A 14,029-nucleotide genomic window follows, 5' to 3' on the forward strand; every position below is an offset into this window, starting at 1 on the left:
TTTGCCGCAGCCCATGCGTCCACTTCCACTAAACAAGGCAATCCTCATGGATTGGTATTTCTCATGGTGTAGCATTGTTCTACCTTTCCAAGATGGCCCACATGTTGATTCTGAATTTGCGGGTTATGTTGGAGCTTTAAACCCACAATCCATTATGTACAGTACCATTGCCAGACTGCCACCCGCTTCACTGTTTATTAATTTCAATTGTTATTGCAAACATATGCCTGTCATGCATATGTTAAGCGTGCGTGTAACCATGTCTGACTTATTGAGTGTCTCAAACCCATCAATGACTGAAGACACCATTTAATTTGCCCGACCTATCAGCATTTCAAGTGCTTGTTTTCTGTTTAGTGCGTAGAGGGTAAGTAAGTTAAGTAGATAGCACTTTTGTGCCACTAATATTGGAGATATAAAATTCTCCAGCATAGAGTTCCCATAGCAGTGGTCTTGTAAGTGCTTTCTTCAGCTGAACTTTTGGCTGCATTCAGAATTGTACCACAACACCTCCTTCGTGGAAAGGTTGGCTATGGAATGCTGTAAACAAGCTAGGGCATTGAAGTAATATATCCCACAACTACTCTTTCCAGGCTGGGCATTACAGCTTCTGAGGTGTCTGGTATATCTACACCATGGGCCATGAGAGGCCATCTCCGACTCATTAGACTAAAAGATGGATTCACTAGAATGGAATGTCAGTCTGGTGGTATTTTGGCCAAATACAATGGTATTGGAAACAAAATACCTGTCTGCCAGAATGTTTAGAAACATTGGTATGAAAAAGTACATTCTTTATAGAAAATCATTGTTCATAAAATGAGAGGAAAATATATGGGATCTCTAGATGCCTCATTAAAATAGAACACGAAGAAGGGATTCTTAGCTTGACAGTGGAAAACCTTTAACATACGGAATGTGTGTAGAGACTGGGACTTAGGTCTGTGCGTCCACTTGGGGTCCAGGAATCCCTTATTTATTTTAATGTTACAGTATATGTTATTCTTTTTTTGGCTGCAGTGTTTAGGGATCCACAATGGGGGCGGCCGTGGAACGGACTGATGAACTAGTACGCGAGTATCTCATCTTCCGGGGATTCACCAGCACGCTAAAGCAATTTGACGCCGACGTAAAGGCAAACAAGGAGAAGGGATTTCGGGTGAGTAAGCATAAAGAAAAAATACTTCTAGATAAAAATGTCCACTTAAGGAGACCGGATGTAAGGCACATATTCTCAAATAACACCATGGTGAACTCATTGAGAACATTCTTTTATAGAATACATTGCATATAGAATTGGCTCTAAGGCTAGTGTGAATTTGAGTTAGGAACATTGGGGCCTATTCACAAAGGTAAACTTACAGGTGAGTGAATCTACACATGCAAGTTCACTCTTTAACTTTTGAGTATCGTTAGTACTTTTGTCTATTAACCATTTACAAATGTGAACAAATCTGTGGGGCATGGCCTGGCAATATTCCAAACAAGACATAGCTGCTTTCAGCTCTGTCTATCGGCCCAAATATCCTGCATGATTCTGCCACGGAGACGGTACCGGTTCATTCACAGAGCACATAAATCCTTGCTACATTGTGGAGTGTTGACTGGAGAGGGAATGTACTGCCTTCCTGACAGCTCAAAGGCCTGAGCGGACTCAGCTGGGGAAAGAGCGGTAGGCCGCGTGCTCCAGCCAGATTGCCTCTCTGACTATAGCCGACTGGGCCAGACTTGGAGCTCTACTACTGTGGTGCCCTAGGAGCTCGCCTGGAGAGAGGACTTTGTGCTGTCTGCTCTGTGTCTGCCCTCTGACATGTGGGGGGGTTGAGTGGAGGTTGAGGAGCAAGAGGGCGGGAAGGAGAGACGTCAGAGCTAGGCCTTCAGCTCTCATGGTTCCCGACGAGCACCGACCCTTGTTGAGGTGACATTGCGAGCAGATGGGGGCAGAGGCGGATCCACAGCACTGGTAGGAGGATTTCAACTGGGCCTGGTGTGCCTGTGGTGATTGGTGGGGCCAATTTAAGCATAGACTGCAGACACTCACATGATAGTGTTGCTCTCATAATCCTCCAGGAGTAGCAGGCTGGAGGAACCGGAGCTCGGGAGGTGATTAAGTCTCCTACAAGCTGGGCCCACGTCTCAAGGTGGCACTAACAGCAGAACGACCTGTAAGATAGCAGGATACAGGTGCATGGCCTTGGGGCCTGGATATAGGCTGAAGGAGTGCTGTGCATGAGGGAACTGTATGAAGAGCCCGTGCAAGTAAAGGGTGATAACATTGAGACTGTGGTATTCATTGAAGGCTGGTACTTGGGAACTCTGGAGTGATCATGTGTTCTGCGACTGGATAGTTTTGGAGAGTAGTAGCCTTGCCGTGAGCGTGATTTTTTTGCAAGGTGTCTAACACCCTGCAATAGTTCCTTGGACACTCGTGAACATTGCCCTCCAGAGGCATCTTGATTTTCTACGCAGTAAGCTTCTCTGTGGAGTTTTTCGATCATGGTAAAACACAAAGGGGCATGTACGTCGCTACAAACAAGGCTAGATCAATATGCATCTGACCTTGGAGGGGAGGTAGGGCTTTATTTGGGACGCCATGGATGGATATTTGGGGACACAGATTTTAGCAGCAATCAAAAAGGCTAGCCAAGCACTAGAAACAAAAATTGACACTTTCTCTTGATGTACATTTCCAAAGTTCAGATCTTTATAAGATTAGTGACAGGGCTAACCAAATGGAGGAAACCGTGCAAGGGTTGAAAATAGAGGTGGTCGAACCGCAAAAAAAGATACGTTCATTATCATTCCTGGCCCACCACCTTGATAATGGTGTAGAGGACGCAGATGGTCGAATACGGCGTTGTAATCTGCGATTTGTTGTCCTTTCAGAGGGGTGAAGGGCAGGTACCCTGAACAATTCTTAGAAACCTGGATAAAGACACCTCTCCAGCCAATTTATTTGTTCCCATGTTTTGTTGTGGAAAGGGAACACAAAGCACTGATATTACCCCCTCCAACCCCCCCCCCCCACCACCTCAGCCTCTCCTTTACCAATCATTGCCAAAACTCTGAACTACAGAGACGGACTTAATTCTACGTAAAGCAAAGGAACGTTTGGAAATCCACTGTGAGGGGGCGACGGTGCGGATATTTCCAGACTATCCGTTTGTTCTTGGGCGTAACACAATGAATAGTAGATCCCTGACGCCAGCGTACTTCTCTGTACATAATAGACAAGAAAACATGGCTTTAGTGGCCATAAATCTGGAGAAGGCATTTGATACACTCAGCTGGGAATATCTGTGGGAGGTCCTATGCCGCATGGGGTTTGGCACAGAATTTTGCAAATGGGTAAAATTATTTTATGAGGAGCCCACTGTCGGGGTCCGGCCAGGTAAAGTAGTGACAAAAAGCTGCTCAGTTCAATGGGGAACATGAAAGGTCTGCCCACTCTCTACACTGTTTTTTACCTGGCCGTACAGCCCCCAATGGATACACTTCATTCAGAAATGGTTGAGTGGGGAATCTCCATCAGAGATGCATCCCACCTTGTCTCTCCATATGAGGACGACACGTTGTGTTATTTAAGACTCCCACAGGAGTCTGTCCCACTGCTCTTAGAGCAACTACATAGTTTTGGTGTGGTCTCGGGACTGCAGGTTAACCTTAACCCCTTGGCTGCGGGGCACATTCCCCTGCTGTGCTGGGGGGAGGGGAGGGGCGCGCAAAGCGCCCCGGTGCTCATGACGAGCTCAGCTCGTCATGAGCCACGGTTCTCGTGTGCTCATGACGAGCTGAGCTCGTCATGGCCACACCCGTTTCCATGGAACGCTCAGCACAGCAGGGGAATTAGCCCGCGTGTGAGCGTTCCAACGGTCATGATGAGCTCAGCTCGTCATGAGCACACGGGAACATCGGGAAACTATCAACCAAAACTCCAGGGGATTTGCCGGAAGTCAGACTGCGATGGGAAGCAGGCAAGTTTTGATTCCTAGGCATTATGGTGACACATGCAGTTGACAGAAATATGAATATAATATAGGATCGGGAATACGAGGCCTGCAAACCTCGATTGAGTTCTGATTCTTGTTAACCCTTTCACTGATGGGCAGGGTGGCTATTGCAAAGATGGTAGTTTTTAATTTGTTGCCTTTATATGTTACAAACCTTGCTGAGCCCTCTGTCGGTGTCTACATTTAAACAACTAGACAGTTTGTTGGTTAAATTGGTTTGTGTGGAGCAGGGTGTCCCTACCCCTTCTTAAGAAAACCTGTGGAAGAAGGAGGATTAGGAATCCCGGACCTGGAAACTTATTACAGTGCAGCACATAAACAACATGCGCCTATTTGGGTGGCAGTGGTCGACACTTGGGAAAAGAGACTACTTAAAGGGGCATTTGGGCGTGACTCACTCGGAGCTCTGCTTATGACAAGAAATTTCCCATACATAGTTCGACAGAAGGGGGTGGTCTGGGAGCACATTCACCAAATATCCAAGGTGATGGCCATGAACAGATGGTGTGATGGAGGCTGTAATACCTTGGGGGAACTTTTTCCAGGGGACACATTTATTACATTTCAAGTAGCCCAAGAGGCATTCATGGTGTGTCCAGGACAGTTCCTTTACTATTCCAAATTAGTGAAAACGGCAAGGGAAATCTGGGCGGAGTATTTCAAGTTTTACATGTTTAGGTAATAAACTCCCAATTTCGTGTTTCACTACTGCAAGGCTTATCTGTCCCATTGGATAACATTGGGATTACCTTATTTCATATTTTAAATTGTGAAGAGAGAGACTTTTCAAGTTTGGTGTCACTGGACTCACAATTTAAAACCACAGTTTATGGTGAAGTTGGATTTTAAATTACAGTTTGGCAAACACCAATTTTAGAAAGGTGGCACTTACTTTAGCCACTTAGTGCCTGCTGCCTGTATTTGTTCAATCTGGATTGGGTGACTGCTGGGCTTTGTGTATTTCCTCTAGAAAGCTGCACACAAAGGGAGCTTAGGTGTGTCATGATAGGCCTTCCTGGGAGATGGGAGGGAGGAGCTGGGCACAACTTTACGCATACACCTGTATAGGCTGTGTCCTGTCCACACACAAAGGGCTGCATACCCCCATATAGTGAGTCTAGAGCCAGAGCAGGAAGGAAGGACCTATGTGCAGTTCAAAGCTTTCTTTGAAGTCTCCCCCACTTCAAAGGCACAACTGGGTATTAGTACTAGACCCCTGACACCATGACTGTAGTACACTTCTTGGCCTGTGAATCCTCTGCCAGGACGAAGAACTGCTGTGCTGCTGAAAGGACTGCCTCTCTGCTGGACTGCTGCTTTGCTGAACTTGTTGAGCTGCCCTACTGCGTGCTCTTCTCCTGCATGAGTGAGAAGGACTGGACTTGCATCACTTGAACCCAGAGCGACTCCAAGTGCTTGCTGGCTTGCCTCCTGTTCTATGTCTCCAGGACATCAACGACTTCAACTCATCCAGCTACAGCACCTGGATTTTGCTTTCTAAAACTCTTGCTCTGCCAAGGGGTGCCAACCCAATTCTGGGCCATTGGAAGTGGATATAAAGTGCTCTTCCTCCAGAACCCACACCTGTCCATCAAAACAACGCTTCTTCGTCTTTGTGTAAGTCGGTATCAGTAAATACTCGTTGTTGCGTGGAGCTTACCCAGCGCATATCATCTATTGTAGGAGCGGCAGCTGTGCATCACATTCGGAATCAGCATTTTTGCACCCGGTACCGCTACATTGCCTCAGTTGCGCAGAGAAATTAGATAACGCATTGCTTCGGCTGCACCTTGCATCTTTGTCGATGGCGATACATTTTGGATCAACATTGCCCCAGTCCAGCGCGACTAGATATTCCATTTAAGCACTTATTGCTTCTAAACGCTATTGTTCCTTTATTCTTGAAACATTCATATCTCGACTTCTACTTTTTGGATGTTTATCATTTTGGTCTTGTTTTATCTATAATACTATTCTTTATTATTCGGACCTGGGATTTTTGTGTGGTGTATTCACTGCGTTACTGTTTGAAGAGTTGTGCAAATACTGTACACATTGCCTCTTAAGGTAAATCTGACTGCTCTGTGCCAAGCTACTAGATTGTGTTATTACTTACCCAGACTAGGATTGCGGTCCCTGCTTGGACAGGGTGCATACTTCTACCAATCACAACCCCAATTCTAACATGCAGGATGACTCCTACACACAACATAAGGATGGCTTAAACCCAGATCCTTGTGACTGGGTGTGAATGTTTGCATTGTTCAGCATTCTGTCCATCATTGGTTCCTTTTGCTTTTGTCGTTGTAAGTGGAAAGGGTATGCCCAGATGTGGGTCCCGTGCTCACTACGCCACTGGATTCAAGCTAGCCTGGCTGATGAAGGGTGATGCCCTGAAACCAGTCCCAGGATGCTTGTTTCAGGTCCAGGTAAGCAAAAGAACAATAGATTAAACCCAGATCCTTGTGACTGTGGGTGAATGTTTGCAATGTTCAGCATTCCGTCCATCATTTGTTCCTTTTGCATACTTCTACCAATCAGAACCCCAATTCTAACAGCAGAATGGCTCCTATACACAACATAAGGGCAAGGGAGCGTTGAAAAATGATCTTGGAGACCAGTTCATTGACAGGCTATGGGACACAGCATGTATGAAAATCAGCGAGGTCTCCAGTAATTCTCGATTTAAATAGATCCTATGCAACTTCCTTCATAGAACATACATAGCCCTGGTAATTCTGAGTAACATATATCCCGATTAAGCTGCTACCTGTCCCAGATGTCAGTCGCCCTAGGCCATCTTTTTGCACACAGCTTGGGATTGCCCCACACTACGTCAGTATTGGTCGACAGTCTTCACTACATTAATGGCCTGCCACGGGTATTACCTTGGAGCCCAGGCCTGAACCAAGCATATTAGGGTAATTCCCAGAGCAAAAAATAAAAATGTGCATCATAAGTTTATTAGATTGGCATTGGGACTTGTGAGAAGGGGATTGGCAATGGGGTGGATGAGTACTCGTATCCACCATCTACTTCAACGGTGCAGAGATGTATTGGAATCTGTAAGGGTGGAGAAAAAACAAATCAAACTGACTAGAAGGGTTGAAAGAGTGCAGGATAACCTGCAAACATTGAGTGAGTTGGTGGATAGTTTCAAAATTTGGAGGCAGACTTGGACACAATCCCCTAAATGTGGAGAGGACTGTTGAGGATTGATATTCTTGCATTGGTGCAGACCTTAGGCTGACATGGGATCATATTGGAAGGGGGATGGTCGGAGGACTTGGGCATGCAAGATTTGTGTTCATTAATGGTTGGATTGGTGATAATGTACATATTTTCACTTACATTATGCTGTTGGCTACTGTACAACATGGGTGTCTTAGGGTTATGGTTGTTTGATGCATAACTTTATATCTTATTTTTTTTATTAAACAGTTACTATTGTAAAGTTTCTCAAAAGTGTAGATTTACTTGTCCCACCCCCTGAAATATGAGGTAGAGGCAGTAAAAGTGTCCCATAGGACCATAAAGTTTACTTTACAACTGTATTTAATATTCTGCAATCAGGGCGGAGATCTCCATATGGTACAAGGACATTTTGAAAAATGACTCGGGAAGTTTTAAAAAATAATTTATAATGCCAATGTAAATGAATTCACTATATGAATTTTAAATGATGAATATTTTTAACAAAAATTAGTACAGCACTATTAACTAGATTTTAAATGAAATGTAATTAAATTAAGTTTTTTAAAAGAAAAATATTTTTTTAAAGATTTTCTTTAACTAATACCCACTTTTAGTGAAATGTTTACATTATGTATTAATGGTTATTAAAAGTTATGTGTAGAATGAAATTCATTTATTTCTTTGAGAAGTTACATTTATTTTTAAATTGAAAACGGTCATTACAATATTTTTAATAGCATAAACATTTTTTTACAATCCAAATTGTATTTTTAATATTAAAATACATGTATATATATTTCTGAAAAAGTTTAAATACATTAATTTATTCTAACATTTCTCATGGGGCTGTATTTTAAGTTAACAAACCAGAAAATCCCGGGGGTCTAAGAGGCCCCGCTCTATCCGTCGTTGCCCTGAGCTCCGCCAGAGCTGTAAGTGCGGAGCTATAACTGGCGGAGCTCGGGGCAACGACGGATAGAGCGGCCTCTTAGACCCAAGTTGATACCAGTTGAGGTGAGGGCCATTCCTCGTACACTACGGGTGCATTTATATCCTGTGGAGACAGAGGATACATACTTGGTATGTGAGGTTGTATTTATTCCAATCCTCATTTACTTTTTGAATTTGAATTTTCTTTCCTTCATTCTGTTGCACGTATCACATATTGAATACATATGCAGTTGCAAATTATTAAGAAGGTCCTGATGAAAGCCAGGGACTAACGGTCCCGAGGGCTGAAACATGTCGACCATATTGCTAGGCAGTGATGTATGAAACTGCCTTATTGCACTGTTTTTAACCAGGATTACAACAGATACCTTAATAAAAGTATTTCTCTGGTGTAAATCCTTTTTACTTTCACTCACATCTTCGCACTGCACTCAATATTCCCACATAACACCACTCTGAAGGACCACTTCTATAGGGTCCGTTTATACCCGATCGTTTCTTTCCTTTTTCTGTTGGTTTCTTCCTTAGACCCCTTTTTTATGATATAATCCACTATTTACCCCTCTATGATCTAGAGGACAAGTGGATGGAAGGATGGAAACCCAGATGATTAGTTTGAAAACGGTTGTGTGTTTGATGGGAATCCAACCACTCATTAGGGTCTTTTTTCACTCTGTAATTCTGTTTTAGTAGATATTGGTTCATGATCACCACGGTTATACTCCACTTAGACTGGTAGAGACTGGTTATATTAGACCACCGGGGTTTTCTTGTTTGTCCAAATGTTGGTATTGGGGATTGAACCCGAGGTAGGTCTTTAATTTCCGTAAGACACAAATTCTTTGTTTGTTATTGCTTTATTTTAATTACCTACCTCCATTATTTTCTATGGAAGGGTTTTGCAATACCTTCAGTGGCCATGGGGCGGTGTTGGACTTTCTTCAGATCTGAGCAGGAGTATGACTGTTCTCAGTTCTTTTTGATTGAAATAACTATAGATGTGCTGATTGTAAGCCAGGGAATGTATGGGAAAGCCACTTTGGTCCGTACATAAGAGATAAGAGAGGTAGAGGCAGTGATCTGTGCGCATAGTTTCGTGATTAGCATTTTATAGTAGATTATTAATACTTTTGTAGAACTACTATATATACTACATACTTTGTGAATAGATTCCTTAATGTTCATAAAAAGATTAAGAACATTGCAGAACATAGCCATTTACTGGAATGAAGCTTTCCTTAGACCAGCCATTATTGATCTTTATGCTTGCTCAGATTGTTACCTCAAAACTGGTCCCAGGATGCTTGTTTCTGGTCCAGGGAAGACCTGACTTGGCAGTTGGGGCTTTTCCCATGAACAACAGGGTCAAGGTTGATTTGCATATGGCTGGGTCTGAACTGGGTTGGCGAAGTGAGCAAAAGAATTATTATGTATTCAACTCAGATGTAACAGTGACTGGGGGTGAATGTCTGAAAAATGTCAACGCTCCGTCCATCATCTTATTGTGTTTGCTTGTTTCCCCTAAATTGGCAGGGTATACCCAGACGTGGGTCCCTTGTGAACTTTGCCACTGGATTCAAGCTAGCCTGGCTGATGAGGTGTGTTACCCCGAAACTGATCTCAGGATGATTTTTTCCAGTCAGGGAAGACCTGGCTTGGCAAATCCTACTAGACTGTCCCATGAGGAACAGGGTCAAGACTGGTTTGCATATGGCAGGGTCTCAACTGGGGTGAGGTTTCAGTGCTCTAGACCATATCTTATTGTGTTTGCTTCAATTCAGTTGCCAACACTGTATTGTTCCAATCTACGCATTAAATGTAATATTCAGCACCTTGAGACCCTAATGGGTGAGTAGTCGCACTTTATCAGAAACTTGATTGATTGATTGAATCAATAAACAGATTTTTCATGTCCAACCACCAGAATAGACACTTTCCAAACTATGGTTAATTTAAATGCCAACACCCACAATACGCAAATGCTAAATAAAAAAAAAGTTTCTGAAACCATTTGCAGTGGTTTGTGAATATTCTTTATAATAGGATGACTGTAAAAATGCACTACATATATTAATGCCTGGCTTTTAGTCTGCACTGAAAGGTACTATGGTCAGAAATGATTAAATGCATAGAAAAACTCAACAGGATGAGTCATAGGGTGGCACGTTGGCTGGTGTTTATGGGCCTGGCAAGTAGCTTACTGGCCTGGATAGTAATTTTATGTCCATGATTGTAAAACTATTGGGATATGCAGTGAAATTGGTTATTTTTTCCCTTGTGAAATCAATGCATAAAACAGAAAAACTTGAAGAAATTGCTTACAATTTATTAGGTAGCTAAATTATTTCTACCTGATTATTAAAGCAAATAATGGAGTAATTGCCATGTTCCCAAAAATACTGAGTTTTTTTGCCCATTCTTTTTGACCTACCAGCTCTTGTACTTTCTAGAGTAGCAAAATGTAAACACAGAGAGGGTACCTTTTCCCGAGACAGGTTGCAACCCTACTGACATGGGAATATTTTCTGCCTTTGGTTGTTGGGCTGCAATTTGACCCACCCTGCCACTTTCAAAAGAAAGACATTTCTAACACTGCAAGCTAATTTATTTTGGATAAGATGGATGATTTGTTTGAGGAGCTTCTTCAACATTGTACATTTATAGCATTCAGGTCTCAAGCTATAATTCCTGCATACATTAAATGAAGGTCTTGGGTGAGAAGACCCATGTCAAGTGCATTTGTACAGTCCCCAAAGAAACGTCCAAACTATTGCCTTTGCCAATTTTTGTTTATTGGTGTATTAGTTCCAGGAAGCCTCTCATCAGGGGGTGTCAGTTGCATTTTACAAATTCTGGAACATAGATATAATTTGAGGACTCTTGGCAGGCTAGGAAAGAGTCTGATGGAACTTTTCTTCTTGTACAGTTTCTTTAAGTCCTGCAAAGAGATGTTGAATGTAATTAAATATCTACTTATCCATGGGACAGGCTGCTTCAGAAATCTGCCTGTCCTGTAAAAATATCAACTTGTCGCTTTGTTACCAGGTAGTGCCAAATTATGGCAGCCATCTCATTATAGAAGAGCTGAGACAATAGTCTCTTTTATTATGCCAGGGCTCCTATTACAGTAGGGTTTGAATACTAGCATTTCTCTTATTTTGCAACCTTTCTGCAGATCTACATACTGGGGGTAACAGTAAACAATAGTTCCAGGGTTGGAATGTCCTTTTGAGTCTGTACAAACCTACTAACTTGCTTGTTTTAGGCGGTTCACCAGCTCTTCTCTAATCTTTTCCCATACTGAGGTTGGAAGTGTATTCCTAGCTAGGGCAGAAGTAAAATTTCTCCCGGGGTTGGGAAAAATGTGGTTTGAGGGAAAGTAAACCTGTAAATGCTCAAAAGATTTCCACATGAGCAAATCTACACATGCACATTTGCTCGTGCTAAACTGCAGTTCACAGATATATTTTCATTAAAGCCGTAAATCTGTACTACCTTACGAACATATACCTGGGTCGCACTTTTGTGTCTTTCTATAAGAATTGGGCCCCTAATTGGGTCTGACGTTAAGCAAGACCTTTGTTTTTTATTAAAAATTCAGCTCTCTATCGATCAGCTGGCTTCACTGTGAGTGACAGCATTCTGCACTTTCACAATGAGCATATTGCCACACAGTGGTATTGTTCATTGCCAAGGACTACTGTGGCAATGTGTGCTTTTTGAGACCAAAAAATATTTTTGCTTTTTGACAATGTTTTTTATAATGGTGGGGGTCGGCAGCTTCCAGAACAATAGCATTTTACAAAAAGAATGTGAAAACAAGATACACCTTGACAACACCTAAACCCTTTGCAAAGGTTGATTATTTTCATATTTTCCATAAACTTGTTGAAACTGGCTTCACGGATTTTCCATTATGAATATTTTTGGGAAATACTTGCATGCATCAACACATTTTAGTAAATGATGCTTCAAAGAAATAGTACCTACAATTTCACAGTAGTTAACCCCTTAGCTGCGTTTGTCGGCCAACGGCCGTCGCAAGCACTACCTCCGTAGTGCTGCGAACGTCCGTTGGCTGACGCGGCCCCGCCTACTCCGCTAAACCACCGCACCGCAACGGAATAGCCACCGGGGTTAATCGGTTAAGTTTTTTCCTAGTTGCATTTTAAACTTTTTTTTTTTTTTTAAAGCAAAGAATATACGATCTTGCTTTCAACCTCCTGTAGATTTGTATCTAATCAGAGAGCATTCTGGGAGCAGTATACATATTCTCATAAAGTTAAACTTTACAAACGTGTGTACACAGTTCTATACTGGAACCTCTGTCACTAGTGCAGTCCGAACGTATAACATTTTCCTTGGAGCGCTGATCCTAATTAGGACGTTTTTGCATTATTAAACAATAAATGCAAGGTCGAACAGTTTTAACATATGGACACAAATATTACCGTATCTGCAGACAATGCCTTTTCCTGATCTATAATGTGGTACTGTAACTGCCAGCCAAAGGGTTTCTGCTGCAAGGGGTTGGGCATAATTCTTCCACGGGCGAAATACACATAAAAACGTATTGTTCTTGACCCCAATGGGCATTGGGCTATAAGGATTCCACACCCCTGTCTGAAATCCCTTGGTCTGTTAAAGATTGTAATGGTGGCACACTGAATGAAGAACAACCCGAATGTAGGTCAAGGAAAAGAACATCTCTTTTCATATAAAATTAAATATAGATGAATGTAAAGCAAATGTATAACTGTTATGTGATTTGGAATCCTACATCATGTTATACCATTATTTTTTATTCACATTTTAGAATGAAGATGTTCTCTTTTGTTTATTAATAATCTTCAGGTCGATAAGATTGTGGAACAGCTGCAGCAGTTTATCCAGAGCTTTGATCTCAGCGGTCTCCGGGATTATTGGGTTTACCTGGACCGGCGCCTCTTCAGTCGGCTGGAAGATGTCTACCGGCCCACAGTCAGCAAGCTGAAGACCAGCCTATACCGCTTCTACCTCGTGTACACCATACAGGTTTGTACTCAGCACCACCCATTGGGGAGCTCGATACTGTGGTGTGTAAAATGCCTTCAAGGTACCGCAATATTGAAAATTAGGAGGAATGATTCTTATACCATTTTCATTCTGACTTAGTTCACTTTTTATTTCCTGTTCTTGTTCATGTTTTGATTTTGTCCCCAATCCAGATTTTCTCTTCAATGGTTTTGTGCTCTGTTGTACACTAGACTCCTTATAGTTGTTTTACAGTTTCATTTTTAGTTAGATTTGGAAGTAGTCTTTAACACTTTCACTGTATCTATAAGTATCTAGAAGATCCTTGCAATTAGACTAAATGTAAATGAACTTGTTTTCTTGTATTGTAGACAAACCGGATTGATAAGGCTCAGGAGTTCTTTCAGAAGCAGGCCTCTGAGCTTCAGAACCAGTCTGAGTGGAAGGACTGGTTCCTGCTGCCATTCCTGCCCACGCCAGACTCCAATCCTGCTTTTGCTCCATATTTCTCTAGACAATGGGCAGATACGTTCCTGGTGTCACTGCACAACTTTTTGAGTGTCCTGTTCCAGTGTATGCATATCCTTTTTTCAGTCCTCTACATAGAGCCAATACTTACATTTTCTTTTAGGGTCATACTTTATGTTCACTTACGGAATTCAAGAGGCTGTGCTAATGACCCTTACTCCCAATAGCATGCAGACTTGTCTGAATGCCTTTGATTTATTCATGGGAAACTTAGATCTTGGGGTCAATTTTAGCAAATCCTTCACCATGATGTGTGGTCAAAAGAAGAATGCGAAAACCCGCAACTTCAAGGTGAGGGAGTTTGGCATAGACAAAGTTGATAATTTCAATTA

General features: G+C 42.3%; 1 protein-coding gene across 2 annotated transcripts in view; it reads left to right on the forward strand.

Annotated features, from left to right (window-relative positions):
• The window catches only part of WDR91 (WD repeat domain 91), a 228,463-nt gene that overhangs the window by 36,087 nt on the left and 178,347 nt on the right, over nt 1-14,029 (forward strand). For both annotated transcript variants that reach the window (XM_078670816.1, XM_078670899.1), the window contains exons 2-4: nt 1,021-1,159; nt 13,011-13,190; nt 13,541-13,747. In XM_078670816.1, the coding sequence (XP_078526942.1) occupies nt 1,037-1,159; nt 13,011-13,190; nt 13,541-13,747 (510 nt within the window). In that variant the 5' untranslated portion in view covers nt 1,021-1,036. The remainder of the gene's footprint in view (nt 1-1,020; nt 1,160-13,010; nt 13,191-13,540; nt 13,748-14,029) is intronic.

The sequence above is a fragment of the Lissotriton helveticus genome, chromosome 1_1 (assembly GCF_964261635.1).
Source record: "Lissotriton helveticus chromosome 1_1, aLisHel1.1, whole genome shotgun sequence".
NCBI lineage: Eukaryota > Metazoa > Chordata > Amphibia > Caudata > Salamandridae > Lissotriton > Lissotriton helveticus.